Raw genomic sequence first — 16,363 nt, forward strand, 5'->3', positions numbered from 1 at the left:
GATAAACTGAACAGCAATGTCTGTTTTTAGAAATCATGACCCTGTTACTCAAGATAATCCACAAATCTTGTGAGAAGTTTCATGTAAGGCTTGTGTTCGTGGCAGTGTGAGATGTAAGCATGTTTACGTGCTTGGCTGAGCTTTAACATTAGCTAGCTCAGCTAGGTGAACTAGCAGTAGATCCACACTTCCTTCTGCAGTTGTCAGGCCGACCTCTTAAGTTTCATGTTGGGACCATTTTCTTTCTATCAAACTACACCCAGCAACCGCATCACTGTGCAGAAGAAAGTGTGCACCTACTGCTAACTCACCTAGCACCACTGAACTAATATTTCAGTTCAGCCAAGGAGAACACTGTTAATGTTTAGGTCTTACACCGTCACAAGCACTAGCCATGAGCAGATGCTCTCTTCCTTCTGCATGGTCATATGCTTGGCGGGTGTAGTTAGGTAGAGAGAAAATAGGTCCCACATGAAATTGCTCACTACAAAATCTGTGGATTGTCTTCAGTAACAGGGTTGTGATTTCTAGACAAACACTGCTGTTGAGTTTTTCCAAAGTTGTTGTTTTTTGGGGGGTTTTGGCACTTTGAGCATCACAAGCCGAATGCAATCTAGTTCCATTATATGCAAGAGAAGGCAGACATATCTACGACTGATATCTCCAGCACTTAGAAACTCATAATTAATTAATCTACACTGATAAATAGCACTACAGGTAAGAGGAACAATATACATTTTGATTTGGGGGTGAACTGTCCCTTTAAACTGTTGCAGCAGACATACTTCGGTATATATAAATTGAAACATTCTTCAACTGGTTGACAAATGTTTAAAATTTTGCATTTGTCATGCTTTTATGCTAGCTGTGGCACTGCCTGAGGAATGAGAGTCTCCCCTGTGGATCACACTCTGAGTCTAAAGATTAAAAAGGGTCCTTAGTCAAGACAGATACCAGCAATCCAGAGGCATTTTATTTTGCCGAATATCTTCACAGAATAAAAGAGCAATTACATCCACCTACTAAAATCCAAAAATCTATGCAATGTGCACTAGTCATTCAAGAGGCATACTGTATATCACAAAATTCACATGGTAAAAAGAACAAACTCATAAACAAGCAGCAGAGGCATAATGAGAAGGATGCAATGACCAGTATGTTTTCTTTCACTTAAAAGTCACTCCGTACATTTATCCTTTAGGAAAAGTAAAAATAGAATATAGCACTCTTTGCAACTCTCCAGAATAAAAAAAAAAAAACCTTCGCCACAATTCATTGTCCATGCAATGTTACACGGAGGAAATGCAGTTGACATCACAGCTGCCAGGTACTTGTATAGGACATGCGGCAGTGCTTGAATGGAGGTCGTGAGGGGGGTTAATTAGGAGCTATGACAGATCTGAATAGCATCATGTGGGGAAAGGAGGGAAGGGGAGGAAGACTTTCATGCAAATTTTAACAGTACAAGTCATTTCATATCTCACTATGGGGTCCCCAGACAGTGTCCCGTCTTCGCTCACACATCCGAATTGATGCTCAGGTTGGCCAAACGTGGGTCAGAGTTTATCTCGTACCTGTAATGGTACCCCTCCATGTGGTCCCTACAAGCATCCCGGATGTTGTACATCCATCGCTTGATGCCTTTTCTGTTTAGGTAAAGCACCAGCAGGAATATGACGCCAATGAGGGCCAGCACCAGCCCCAGAAAGACATAAGAAGTCTCCAGCACGCCCTCCATATTGCCTGCACACTTCAGCTGTGACTGCTCTAACTGCAGCAGCGGCTGGCGTCTCAGGGCCTTGGGGTCCGCGCAGGTTAGGTTCTGCATGTCAATGACCTGAGTGGAGTTTTTCAGCCACAGCAGCATTTCGTCGATGAAGCAGTTGCAGTGCCAGGGGTTCCCCGACAGTCGAATCTGGAGAGCGGGCTTGAGGCTGAACTCTGCCAGCGTGGTGGTGGGCAGGTCCCTAAAGCTGTTGTCTCTCAGGTCAAGGTCACGCAGCGGTGGCACCCTCAGCGTCCCGTTCTGAATGGAGATGATGGAGCTGTTCTGCAGGCTGAGGTTCACCAGGTTGGAGAGGCTGACGAATACATTGTCTGAGAGAATCACAAGGTCATTGTTGGACAAGTCCAAGGCTGTGAGCTGGAGGAGGTTTCCACTCTGTAGAAAGCTTAGAACCTCATCAGCATAGGAATAATTGTGCAAAGACCTACTGAGATTCAAGAACTGCACTTTATTATCAGCAGGGAAAGCTCTTTCACTAAAATTCTGGATGCTGTTATTGCTCAGGTCCAGCCGCACAAGGTTTGGCAAGTTATCAAATACCATTGCATCCACCGACTCCATCTCATTCCCACTGAGATAGAGATCTGTTAACTGTTCCAGGCGGGTTGGGAAAGAGTCCATACTGATCCGGGAAATGTTGTTTCCAGTGACGAACAAGAATTTGGTATCGGCCGGTAAAGAATGCGGAATCGCGTCCAAGTTCTTGTTTTGGCATTTCACAGTTTGTGAGTCGCACTTACACATGTCCGGACAGCCCTGACAGGACAGCACGGCCGCGAGGACAAAAAGCAAATGAATCATTCCGGTCATGTGTGTTCCCTCTCGGTCACATCCGCGCGACGTGCTCAACAGGCGCATCTTGCACTATACAAATCTGTCTGCGCAGAGCGTGCGTAAAGATTACTTTACAACAATCCAACCCACTCACCGCCGTGACTCACCGGGGGAAAGTTTTTCGACTGTGTCTCCCGCCTTTGTCCTTTCCAAAACTGCTACTAGTCCCCACTCAGACTCCATATAACTACCCCCAAACCATCCTGGCGTAGGGTAGCCTAAGTCTACGTTTCCATGAGGATGAAGGTGATGCGGGCGGAGCTCGCAAACTTACAGGCTTTCTCCTTCGTTTGTCTTCCAAACCTCAGGTTTTTATGGTATCTTTCCAATCGTGGCAAAACAATAAAGTCCGATGTAAAAATGTCAAATAACTCACTCGGGCTGCTGGTTTCGAAACAAACAATGCTCCCTGTCTCCTAATGGTGCCATGTATTACTACATGCGTACTTCAGGCTCGCTGCTTTCCTAAACGTTGTGAGTCTAGAGGGAGAGACTAAACACAGCAGCACAGTGCAGACCATTGGAAGGAGGGAGCGTACCATTTTCCAGCAACAAGGGGGTGAATAGAAAAGTCTGACAAGTTTCATTCACATTTTTATTAAAATTTTGCACTTGTGATGAAGCCACACGTTATTTTTAATTGGCTTTTAACACGACAGCAAAACATCTAATTATGAAAATCACGACCAGTTTTTCTAAAATAACGTGTAGCTTTCTAGTGCTGCTACTGAAATTGAGCCCTGTGTCTTGGGGTCCAGGGACCTCTAGGGGTTCCTGAGGGAGCTCCAGTGACGTCCCAAGCCATGTGAAAACAGTGCGAAGAACAATTCTTCTTCACTGTTACACTCTAGGATGAGGCTGCAGTCCATATAAAACAATATGGTCAAATTCATAAGGGACCGTTCGTTATTTAATATATTGGAGGGGGTGGTACAAAAAAGGGGGAAGCACATCAAAAAACAATTTACGCACTTGGGAGGCACTAACTAACCCGTATGCATGACAAGAGTGGATTTTTTTTTTTTAAATCAGGGCTTTTGTCTACAACGTTTCAAGGTACATTTTTAAAATATAGCAATTAATTTATGGTGGAAGGAAGGTCATGCATTTACAGGGAGGGAAGCTCAAGTGAAAATATTTGTAATTTAAGGACAGTTCAAAAGAAAAGAAAACAAAACAAAAAAGTCATATCCCAGGCACCTGTCTGCATAGATATTTTTAAAAAAAAATATCCATAATACAATGTAGTTAAATATATATGCCTGATTATCTGATCCAAATTTTAGCCTACACAAAAAATGCTTTTTTTTTTTGCAATCCCATACTAAATCATTGCCAAACACAAACATATGTTCACATGGCATTTTTGGAATACATTATCTTTACATAATGCTGTATTAAATAGGCAATGACTCCACATAAAGGGGAAAAATAAACTTTTTGATTCAGGAAAGCCAGTTTGATCCATTAGGCATATCATAATATCTGCGAATCCAGTTCAATACAAAGCCCATTTAATAAGTTATAGTCTCCGTGGGAAACAGCCTGAAGGTATTGAGAAGCAGAAAGAAAAGTGATAAAGGAAATATATGAATCATTTGATCCACTGACAATGTCACATTACTCCTGTTCATCATAGTAAGTCTCCTTTTAGGATCCATGAGGATTATTTTGGCATCTAGACCCAATGAAGGCAGGGGATAAACATTGTCAAGATATGCGAACTTAATACAGAACCACATATAACAAATCCCAATTAAGAGCAAAGACAAGATGACTTGTAATGATTTGGATGAAGGTGCCTTCGTCTTGACGTCTTTTTGAAGTTTTGCGGTAAAGTTTTAAACAAATTCTTAAAAAAAATGTTTAAATATCATCATGCTTCAATTCAAATGGTCATTTGAAACACCACATTTTGGTGAAATAAACGCTCCTATTTCCAGGGGGAAAAAAAATCTCTCCACTGTGACGTCTGATCCATGGAATGGGATAAAAGTTTAGATTGGGCTCCAGTTCAATCATATTTGATCTGAGTGTTAGTGACGCAAAGAGCTCTTGGATCTTACAAATGTGAGAGGAATGCAAGATTTCCTCAATGCTGTATATAAAACTGCTTTTTGGAAGTGGTTTAATTTCCCTCAACCAAACGATGATGGAAAAAGTCAAACATCTGACTGCATCACGGGTTCAAAAAAGTGATATTATTCTAGAAATTAATTGAAAGCTGTTGAGCTATTGAGCTAATTTATTTCTTTCTTCTTGCACTACCATATACATTTGCACTACTACAACTTTGCCTTGTCTATTTTTTTAATGTGTCATTGTTTGTATTGTACAGTTTTTATTTATCTCTTTTTAAATATATATATATTTATGTCTACTCTCTGTCACAGAGAGTTGAGAGTAACGCAATTTCAATCCTCTGTTTGTCTTGTACATACTGCAGAATTGACAATAAAGCTGACTTTGACTTTGACTTTGACTTTGAAAGGTCAATTTCTTTATCTCTTTATGTGGTCTTTATCTCCAGATCTCCTTCTGGGAAGTGACTCGAGTAGTGACCTTGTAGTTGTCTGCTCAATTGTGCAAGATTGTACTGCTGAAAAGCGAAACTGAAGTGTCCATGCATGAATTGTGGGGGAGGGCTTGCTCATCAATATGATATTTGGAAGCCCCTGTGTTGATCCTGGTGTAACCTTAGCTTTACCCTCCTTTGACCCCTTCCTATTCTTAGCCTGGTCAGTGTGACCAATTATCCGAGTACTTCGATGACACCTGGATCAAGGCTGAAAGTAATACTCCACCTGAAGTCTATCTGTCAACTATGAAACTATTGTTACTAATATGATGTTATTGTGGAGGATCTACAAGCTACTTACATCCTGTCATGTCTCCTAAAGGTGTGGTGCTCAAAAGATAGTTGTGGTGTGGAACTCAAAATTATCTTTATTCTCTGTTAAAGGACCAAACCATTATTTTGTCACATTATGTACAGAAATAATTCTAAACCAACCTTCAAACATTTTCTCTGCTTCTCTTGCTCCTAATTGCATCCAGTTGGAAGTATAGGCAAATTTAGTGAGAAATTAAAAAATTCATTGTTGCTCAGTGGATAGAGCAGCACCCCATATACAGGGGTTGTATACTCACCACAGCGGCCACGGGCTTGCTGCATGTCGCCCCCCGCCCCCAACTCCTTTCACACTTAAACTGTCCTGTCCATTAAAGGCAATAAAAGCCCCCCCAAAAAATAATCTTTAAAATAAAAAATAAAAAACAGAAAAAAAAAAAATCATTAAAGAGTCATTATCACAAACACTTTGTAAACTAATTGTAACTAAATCTTAAATGAAACAAAAACTGTCTTCTTGTATCATTTAAAATACATTTACAAAGTAGCCTATATACTAATTTTGAGGTATGCTTTTTTAAGTAAATGTAATTTTATCACGTTTTTTCACATATATTTTTATTTCTGTATATATGTTTTGAAATAAACCCTAAAAATAAAAAAGTCAAATTTCCTATGACATCATCGATGCAGCAACAGCACATTTTGAGCACGACTAACGCCCCCAAAAATCAATCAATAGCATTCTGGGATGTACACGCCCTGACCAATCAGAAGTCTCGACACTGGCGAGGTTTTTACATACCCTGCAGGGTTCAGGCATCCAGTCCTGTCAACATTTGCACCAGTGAAAGAGCCACCAGCGTCTCTGTCTTAGTAGTTATGACACAGTGGATTTACGCCGTTGACGCTACTTTCGCCATGTCTTCTTTTTTCTTTATCTAGCGGAAGGTAAGAAATGATACGACGTTAGCAAACCAACTCGCTAACGCTAAGCTAGGGGATGATGTGTCAGTTAAGCTAAGTTAGCTGCTAAGGTAGCATCAGCTAAATATAGCTAACAGTGCTTGACAAACCTCTTCTTTCATGGCTGTTTTTGAAAAGTCTTTAATTAGTTGTCAGTTTTGAAAATACATAACAAATTATACTGTGGCTTGAAGTAACGTTATCCGGTTTGGGCACTATGACCTAATACTTGTGTGGGCTAACGTTGACGGTTAGTTAGTTGCTGGTGCTTTTGCACAACTTGCTAGGAAGTTGGTTAGCTATGTGAGAAACATTATAGGTTTGTCTTATCTTAGTAAAGAAATATGTGCCCAGTTGCTTCAACAAAACAGGGCTATTACACAGAATTCATCGGAGTTTAATGGGGGGCAGCCAACATGGAAAATTAACAACCTAATGGAATTCGGCTAACTTAGCATGTTACATAATCCTGCTGTTTTGTCAATATTAAGAACCACTTTACCAACGCTCGTGCACTATCTTCACTATCACTATCACAAAAACATTATCCGTAATGCAAACTTAATTAACTTTAATCTTATTTGCACAACGTTGTCAAATAGCTTTCTTGCAAACCTGCCGGCTCAGCTGATTTGTGCTCTGTGGGTCGGTTATTAGGCTAGACTTGCTCTGACCTTTGAACTAGCAGGTTTGGATCCCATTTCACTTCTCCATCCTGCACTCAAAGCTGTTGTTGCAGTTTGCAAGTACACAAAGTGTGAATGTACGCCATTGTTTTTCATTAATTCTGACATTTTCTTCTTTAGGTGCACTCTACAATTATGGAGTTGTGAAAAGGAAAGAGAGAATTTTGGGGGGAAAGGGGGCCTTTCCCCTCAAGTTTGATGGTTGGACTGCTTGGCGAGAAGGTCAGAGGGTTGTTGAGATTTTTGCCTTTTGTAAATTATTAAAAGAATATATAGAGGATATACTATTTTTGCAAACACTGATGTACAATTTTGTATGAAACGCACAAGAGGTTTTGTATGTATTGAATTCTTGATGCCATTTCATGCTGCAAGCACCTTAGTTTGTGTTCAATTCTTGGTTGAAATGGTCGACTGAAGCAAGTCACAGAAACCCTCTGGGGTTGCTAGGGTGCGGTGGAACCTCAACACAAGCACAATTCTAGCACTCCAAACCATCTCGACCTTTTGTTGACACATTTTTCCTTTTTGTAATTTTTCTTCTTTGAGAGCAGCTTTGTTTTTGAGCAAAATTTTGGTGACAGTCTTTTTGATTTGTTACCTTGCATTGTATTGTTTTTAATTTTTTTTCTGCCATTGTGGGTGGTGGGCTGTCAAGGAATTTTATACACAAGGGAGGTGGGTTCACTGTGAAGATTTGGCTGAGGTCAGGATGAGTCTGGCAGTGCCGGACTGCGGCCCCAAATGCCGCTCAGAGCAGCATGCAGATGAGGTGATAGCGGCACTAACAAGCGGCTCTGAGGGGCAGCTGCGGGCTTTCTTGACCTCGCACTGTCACAATGCGTGCACCTTGCGGGATGCCTTTGGTCGCACAGCCCTGCACCTGGCATCCTCACTGGGGAAGAAGGCCATAATGGAGTGGCTGCTGGAAAATAAGAGTGCTGACATGATGGTGAAAGATAAGGAGTCCAGCTGGACCGCTCTGCATCGCAGCGCTTTCTATGGACATATCCACTGTCTCATATCACTGGTCAAGGTATGAATTTAAAGTAAATCACCCAACTGGTCAGATAATATAACATTTAAAAGAACCTGTGGTGCCATAAAAGTAGAAAATAAAATGATCCCTTGCTAATTTTCAAGATTTTTTTCAGTCATTTTCTTTCTTGGCATTGTTTCAGCATGGAGGACTTCTCTCCACTCTAGACAAGGAGGGCCTCTCTGTCCTGGACCTTACAATGAAGGACCGACCAGCGCATGTTGTGTTCAAAAACACAGGTACGAAAAGCTTCTGTGCTTAAATTAAGTTGCATTTTCTGGCACAGTGTCACCTGCTTCCTAGGTGCATGAAGACAGGAAAAAGTCTAAAGAGGTCAAAATTTCAGTCACACTCACAATGAAAACGAACAGCATTATTGTGAGACTTGTGGCCTTCACCAGGATCATCATATGCCACATTATTAAGAAAATTGTTCGTTGACATTATGGTGCATTAATATGACGTTGATGGTGAAGCTATTGACTCTAGTTTTGTTTTTGTACTGAGTCACCAGGCTTCTTAGCATCATGGTGACTCATTCTGATTTAATGATGCACTTGACACCTGTACATGCATGGGATTTAACTCTCCCTGTGCTCCATCATACGTCTTTCTAGCCATCAAGATTTGTGATTTTCACATGACATAGAAAAGGATGTAGTGCCCACTTTGGATGACCAGGACATCCTTCTGTTCGATCCATTTTATTTTATTGTAGCTTATTTTCTATCTTTTATTTATTTGGCCATTTAAAATCTTGTCTAAATGTGTCTTTTTATATTGTCTTGTGTTTGAAATGCCTTGTTGATGAAAAGTGCAATACGAATAAACTTGCCTCGCCTTTTTCTAATTGTGGAAAAGACCAGTGGTTAAATCAACCTTCAGGTGGAGGCAGTCAATGTTGTGAATGTGCTCGTAATTGTGTGTTCTTCCTCATTACAGACCCAACTGAAGTATACACATGGGGAAACAATACTAATTTCAGTCTCGGGCATGGTAATCAGGAGAGTCGACAGCACCCTGAGCTCGTGGATGTGTTTGCCAGGACCGGGGTTTACATCAAGCAGGTAGGCTAACAACACACTGTTGTTGCACCCAGCTCTTCAGGGAGTAAGGTGTATTTTCCTACAGCATAGGGCTTCCCTACCCTGGTACCCTACTTGCATGTGTTACACCAGTAATGGCATCATGCTTCAGCTCTGTGCCAACATGTGTTGCATTAGAAAAAAAATGCCAATGCACATGGGTACTCCAGATAAGGCACACCACCTGGGTAAACCAGCAAAACACTCCCTCCCCAGAGTCCTGTATTACCTACCAGTGTTTGTTTATGGACAGACTGAAACTAAAATCTTTGTCTTGATCTTTTGTCATTTATTGCTGACCTTATTGTATATTGCTTATATTAACATACTGTAATTTATTGTATTACTTGCAAATTATTGTATTACCTTCGGAGAGGTATCTCTATAAGTCCATTTGGGTTTCTACCTCTCCGGCACGTGTTTTTCTATATTCTTTTTGACCTGTTTTCTGTTACTATTTTTAATGGTGCGAATAAATAAATGAAAATGAAATTAAAATTACCACTTGACAATTTCACAGTTAATTTCTTATCTGCTCTCTTTTTTGAGCACTGGTCCAATTTGGCAACAGATTGATTATATTTACTGGCCTGACGTAACTTTTTACTTTATTGTTACTCCCTGCTAAGAGAGTAAACAGCAGGGTGTGTATCAGACAATATAGCACCTAGAGACAGAATGTAATTTAATATGTTTTCACTATAATCAAAGTGCAATATCAAAGCCTATTTTAATTTGTTTATAGTGCAAGTTGACATCTCAATGACAGTTTAAGAAAACAATATACATTGCAGCCCTAGTTACAGCCTTAGAACATTAACAGGAAAAAAACTAACTGTGACGTTGTTTGACTAAGTCAAAAAGAGGGCATAGTCTGTGTGTCAGGTGTGGACTGATTAGCTATGTCTTCTCCTCTATATGACTTTTGTTAAGCTGGTCTGAGCATGGTTAAGCCATGCTGCCACACTGTGCCAGCCTAGCTACAGTTTCATGCATTTGTTATGTGGGTGCTCTTAGTGTGATTAATAGAGCCACTGGCAGCGGTGAAACCACCCCCAGTGGTGTGTACACACACCAGATGCTAGTTGTAGTAGATTAAGTAATGACTGTGTTAGACATCTTGTCGTCAGTCCATTCCTAATACTTTGTAATTGTGTGTGGTTTGTGTATTTAAGATATGATGAATTGGGATTCTTGTCACTGTTTTATTGGTGTTTACGGAAGAAACAATATGTTTTGGGGTCTTCTTTCTGACATGCAGGACTTGTCATGCAGAGTAATTTCATAAAGCCTAGTGGGGGACAGATGGCTCTTATTTCATGACCACACAATGACCCAGTGGCACTGAGTATTCTCTTTGTCTTCCTGGCCCAAGCCAGCAGGTGCCAGAGGTTAAATATTAATTCCACAATGACATGTTTTTAATTAAATGAACTACACTGGTGTGTATGCATGTGTGTGAATGTCCACATCAATGTGATACTTTGGGGAACATCCCTATGCTCTATTGAAAGCCTGAGGGTAGCAATGTATTAGTAATGATGTTTGCTTTTCCACTTGTGCAAGGGCCTTTATTGGTATAGTGTTTTACTATCACTACAAGAGGGCTTTGGCTAAAGGACATGGAAAGAGTTGCATCGCAGCCTCTGCTATGAGGTCAAAATTATAATGACAAGAGCCTCAATCAGCGCAAACTCTAGACTCAATTTTTTACCCTGGAATAATATATTTAGTACTTCAGATTAGAGTAATTTAAATAATCATGATCTCAATATTGACCAGTATAATCGTGATTATGACTTTTACCATAATCAAGCAGCCCTAATTTTAAAATACAAAATAAACAAACAAAACAAACAAACAAACAAACAAAAAAACTTGCAATAATGTTGAAGATTAATCTCCTCTTCTCCCTGTAGGTGGTCCTGTGTAAGTTCCACTCTGTGTTCCTGTCTCAAAAAGGCCAGGTCTTCACCTGTGGACATGGACTTGGAGGACGACTTGGCCATGGGGATGAACAGACTTATCTGGTGAGACTTGTTAAAGGGCATTATATGCCATTGAGTTTTTGTGTTTACAGTAATGTTTATAGATGTAAGGAATACAAAACAGGTACAGTGTTTTGTGAACTGGTGTCTCTGCTCCAGTTTTAAAATACACGGTGCAGTGCGTTGGATTATACACTTGAGATGACCATCAACAGTCTTTCTTAAACTGAAAAAGGAATTACTTTAAAGGGATGTTAAGTTTAAGTTGTGTTTGCTTACATGGCGTGGCTTTAAGACCCTGCTGGTGAATATCAATTAATCAGTTTCAGCCTTTCATTTTGTCCACCACTGATAAAAGTGCCGCTTCCTCCCAGATCACAGCCACACACTGTAAACACAGATTTCTGTCTGAAAATGTATTTGTTTGTTGTTTTGTCTCCATTGTTAAATGCCTGAGGCTGCTGATACTGGAGACTAACTTCCTCAGATTCTGTGTCAAAATACTATTTCTAAATTGTCTCCACTCTGAACAGAAATATCCCCAGTGATCACTTTATTAAGTGCATCTGTAAAAATCTAATGCAGTGTGATATAGCAACTCAGCCTTAAATTCTACTTTTACAAAGATAATAAAGTTCAGTATTGATTAACCCTGTCAGCAGGATGTTAATAACTACATGCTTATTATTGAGGCTGTACTTTGTCATGACGTTGAACTGGCCTGTATTATATTGAGAGGTGTTTCTAATTTTTTGCCAACCTCATTTACAAACATGCTGGGGAACATTAATTAGAAACATGTTTCAGTATTATGCAGTGCAGTACAACAGTTCAAACTGCAAGGATCTCAGTCATAAACATACAACCAACTTAACACATCTTGAGAATTTAGAACAAAAATTGGCTATTATAAGGTTTGTAAAATATATGGCACAGCTGTTGTGCTGGATTGGACTGACTTTTACAGTTGCATAAATGTACCTAACAAAGGATTCAAAGAGTGTATTTTCTTTGGGAAACAATATGATTCTTTTGAAAATACAATGACAAAGTGAAATGAGTTTTGAGTCTCTGGTCCTTTAAAGGTGTTTCCGCTACAATTTTTTATATCATCACACATTAATTGTGTGTAAATTGTCTTCATCAGTTAAGGTGGAGCAGGCACTGTAATCCCCTCTGCCATGAATAAATGAACATCATTGCCTATGTTGATGCTAATGAAGGAACATGTCACTCAGTGTAACAGTATGGCTCACTGGTTTGTTTCTAATCTTTTTGGGCAACACTGGGGCTCAATGGCAGGGAGGGAGAATATCGGACTGTGGATACAGAGACAGTACTTGTTAGCAGGATCAATTCATTGTTGATTTTGGTCTTTTTATGGGATTTGTTGACAACAAGAAAAATACAGACTGTCAGCAGACTTGTCCTTTTACATTAGCTTTTGCAGCAAATGAGTTGAGCAGAGCAGAAAACAACAGGGCTCCCGCTGTGACAGTGCTATTTGAGTTGCGGAATGACTGGCAAATATTTATAAATAAAGCAGTGTAATACACAGAAATGCCCTGGTGCAAAAATTTCAAGCAGAGATACTGTCATCAGTAGAATAAGGGGAAATTCTGCAGTCTTTTTATTGGTCCAACCCAAATGTAACGCTGAACATTGAGCTCGGGCAGTTTAAGTTTTGAACACTCAGTTTGTTTTTTCTAATCTTTCTCTTACCGTCTCTGTACTGCCTTCAGTTAAATACAAATAAGACTGAGGCTCGTGTTATTGCTCCAGAGAGGTATATACCTGATATCAAGCAGCACATGGGATCTCTCAGTGTTTGTGTTCAGCAAAAACCTTAGTAATTTAGGTGTTTTCCTCGACGTGTCCCTCAATAATCATGTCAGTCAGCTCATGCATTCATATTTTTTTCCAATTAAGGAACATAACTAAATAAAAATTTGTTGTGACCAAGGTTGAAATGGAGATGATTATTTGTGTGTTTGCATCTTCTCGTTAAGATTATTGTAATGCCATTTTTACCTGTTTAAATCAAACTTCTTAAAACTGTCTCCAAACTGTTCAAAATGCAGCTGCTCAGCTTTTAAAGAGAAACTTTTAACAAGAGATCACATATTACACCAATTTCATCCTCTCCTCACTGGCTTCCCATTAGATTTTGCAAACATTTTAAAATACTTGTGCTGACTTTTAGAGCCTTGCACGGTCAAACACCACAGTACATCACTGACCTCCTCCTCCTGTATTTGTCTAATAAGCCACTTAGGTCATCAGAACCACAGTTTCTGGCTGTCCCTCAGAACCGCTATATAACCTCAGGTGACAACGTCTCTCAAGGCGTTGCACCCAAATGATGTTGTGCTCTCCCCTTATGCTGCGATCCCTCGATTAATGTGATAACTTAGTGAAGCACCTGAAGACATTTCTATTCAGACAGGCTTTTGTTTGAATGCATAATACACATAATTTATTAAGTTTTATATGTTTTATTCCTTGTTATATATGCATGTCTCTGCCCTCATGACTTGTTGCTGTGATTTTATGTTTAGCTTTGTGCTGATTATCACTGCTATTTTATTTTGTATTCATATTTTACTTTATTGTGTATCGGTTTATAATGTAAAGCACTGTAATTTTTATCTGTGGAAAGTGCTATATAAATAAACTTTACTGACTTACTTACTCACTTCTTTTTCTCGTTCCTCTCCACAGGTTCCTCGGATGGTGGAGGGTCTGATGTCCCACCACTGCACCCAGGTGGCGGCAGCTAAAGACCACACAGTGGTGCTGACAGAAGAAGGCTATGTTTACACTTTTGGCCTCAACAGCTTCCACCAGCTTGGTCTGGCTCCTCCACCTGCCTCAGCTCATGTCCCTAAACAGGTGAGAGATAGCAGGGAGGGGAATGGAAGGGGGGCCGATGACATTTTGCACTGCATGTAGTGAGCATTATTTATATGCCAGTTGGCTTTGGTTACATATAGACTTTTGTGGCACTGCTTTTTTACTTGCACTTTATTGCATTTTGATTGTGTGACACCTCAGAGACTTTTGAACAAGTGCTCTCCCGCAGGAACATTATTTTTTACTTGTAAATGTTAACTACTGCAAGTTTCTGTTTTAAAATGATTTATTATTTTATTCAACTAGTACATTAATAATTGCCTTTGATGTTAAGTCTAGAAAATCGGAACCTTTGTATGCGTATGTATGTAGGTGTTCTCCAAGACGCTGAAAGGCAGGACAGTGATCGGAGTTGCAGCAGGAAGGTTCCACACAGTGCTTTGGACCAGAGAGGCTGTCTACACAATGGGGCTCAATGGAGGCCAGCTGGGTAAGTCTCAACGCTGAAATGTCAGCAGAACGAGTGTTATGAAAGAAAATGGCTGCTTTTCAGATACCGAATGGTAAATTTGAGCAGATAAAGATGAGACCCACAGCCCCGTGGCACACCATGCCGGCATAAAAGATAAAGCTAAAGTTAATAATTTTAGCATTCAAGCATGAATAATGATCGTGTTGAAATAGTAGAATGGTACAATTGTTCATTTACTTCTGTAGGAGTTTTGGTGAGGAGGGAAGACCCTCCATCATATCAGAGGTGGATGACACAAAAGGCTATTATGTGATATATTTTTTATTTGTAAAATTAAACAGGTATATGAAACACACAAACACGCTGTATATTGTTTACATGATATGTTAATGAACAGTATGTTATTGTGTGTTCATCTGAAGGGTATCTGCTGGATCCTAATGGAGAGAAGTGTGTGACAGCCCCTCGGCAGGTGTCAGCCCTGCACCACAAGGATGTCACCATAGCTATGGCAGCAGCGAGTGATGGAGCAACAGTTGTTGTGACAGAGAAGGGGGACGTCTACCTTTTGGCTGATTACCAGTGCAAAAAAATGGCGTCAAGGTGACACAGAAACAATAATTAAGTCTCATTTATTCTTGAATTTTCTTTTCTTAAAAGACTGAGGATTGATTGGAGATTCCATTTAATTATAAAACTTTTACCGTTACAGCAAACAAAATTGACATGACCTTAATTTACACGTTTTATATTTCTTTGCCATAGCAGTATATCCCAAATGTAATCAGAGCAATGAATAAAGCAAACTGGTCCTTAGTACCACCATCTTAAAAACTGCCACACACACAAAATTAGAAAACACACATACAACACTAATTTTAACAATTTTGTCTCCAATATCCAACATCCCATTGCTAAAATAGCAGGGAAATGTCTTGTTTAGGTCCAGTATATCATTCTGGACCAACAAAAGACTGGATCTTTTGATGTCATACAGAGTCCAGGGATGCAGGTATTTGGTGGGCAAAATGTAAAGATGTAATCTCTGTAAAAAAAAAAAAAAAATAATACATACTTAATATTTTGCCATGCTCATTCATGGGATTAATGTGTGCAGCTTTTTCAAACCACCAGAGGCACTTTCTGTTCTGTATTACCTCTGGTATTGTAATCAGACCTAATTTGAATGGCAGCTGTTAATCACCCACTAAACTGAAAGCTGTTATATTATCTTTTTTCTTATTTGCATGGTATAGTTATGCAAAAATGTGCTTGTTGGAAAGTAGGTCTAAGTGCATGCCTTTCTGTTAAAGAGCAAGAACACAATACAGGATTTACTGGAATGCAAATTTTCTAGAAATAAGCAGTGATAATTAAATAAGCTTAATCCACCAAGAAATGTAGGTCACGATGAATTATGCTTTAATTGTGACACAGTTTTTTTCTTTTTTGTTTCCTAATGATCCATTTTGATTTATGTCTTTCAGGCAGCTAAACATCAAGAAGGTTCTTGTCAGCGGTGGTAGTCTGGACCACCGTGTGGTTCCACAGATCCTGAATGAGGGAGGGGGGCAAAAGGTGACCGTCTTGGCATTGGATGAAGCTGGACGGGTAAGTGCATTTATAAAGTATGAGACAAAATGCTTTTCATGCTGTTATTTGTGCTAAAGGTGAAGGAAAGTGGTACTAAAGAATATGGCCTAAATCAAATATAGAACAATAAAACTAAACTTAAAAGGGTTAACTTAAAACGTTTTTGAGGTGAAGTGGGGTGACTTTATTTGTACCTGTAAGTAGATTTGT

The 16,363-nt window shown here is 39.7% G+C and overlaps 2 protein-coding genes across 2 annotated transcripts in view; one reads left to right on the forward strand and one right to left on the reverse strand.

Annotated features, from left to right (window-relative positions):
• Positions 1-951: 951 nt before the first annotated feature.
• On the reverse strand, positions 952-3,121 carry tpbg (trophoblast glycoprotein). Its single transcript, XM_042490104.2, has one exon. It carries the CDS (start codon positions 2,642-2,644, stop codon positions 1,517-1,519), a length of 1,128 nt encoding a protein of 375 aa, XP_042346038.1. The 5' UTR covers positions 2,645-3,121; the 3' UTR covers positions 952-1,516.
• A 3,143-nt stretch (positions 3,122-6,264) lies between these two features.
• Positions 6,265-16,363, forward strand: part of ibtk (inhibitor of Bruton agammaglobulinemia tyrosine kinase) — a 30,153-nt gene continuing 20,054 nt past the window's right edge. Inside the window, exons 1-10 of the mRNA XM_042489806.2 lie at positions 6,265-6,422; positions 7,244-7,345; positions 7,782-8,159; positions 8,305-8,401; positions 9,105-9,229; positions 11,167-11,277; positions 13,957-14,127; positions 14,461-14,578; positions 14,983-15,163; positions 16,048-16,171. Coding sequence (XP_042345740.2) covers positions 7,322-7,345; positions 7,782-8,159; positions 8,305-8,401; positions 9,105-9,229; positions 11,167-11,277; positions 13,957-14,127; positions 14,461-14,578; positions 14,983-15,163; positions 16,048-16,171 — 1,329 coding nt within the window. The 5' untranslated portion in view covers positions 6,265-6,422; positions 7,244-7,321. The remainder of the gene's footprint in view (positions 6,423-7,243; positions 7,346-7,781; positions 8,160-8,304; positions 8,402-9,104; positions 9,230-11,166; positions 11,278-13,956; positions 14,128-14,460; positions 14,579-14,982; positions 15,164-16,047; positions 16,172-16,363) is intronic.

Source organism: Plectropomus leopardus, chromosome 11, assembly GCF_026936395.1.
Source record: "Plectropomus leopardus strain MGB_pleo_1.0 chromosome 11, ASM2693639v1, whole genome shotgun sequence".
NCBI lineage: Eukaryota > Metazoa > Chordata > Actinopteri > Perciformes > Serranidae > Plectropomus > Plectropomus leopardus.

What these genes read in the sequence shown, in the direction of transcription:
- tpbg (XM_042490104.2), bottom strand. Translation starts at nt 2,644, where the DNA reads ATGCGCCTGTTGAGCACGTCGCGCGGATGTGACCGAGAGGGAACACAC.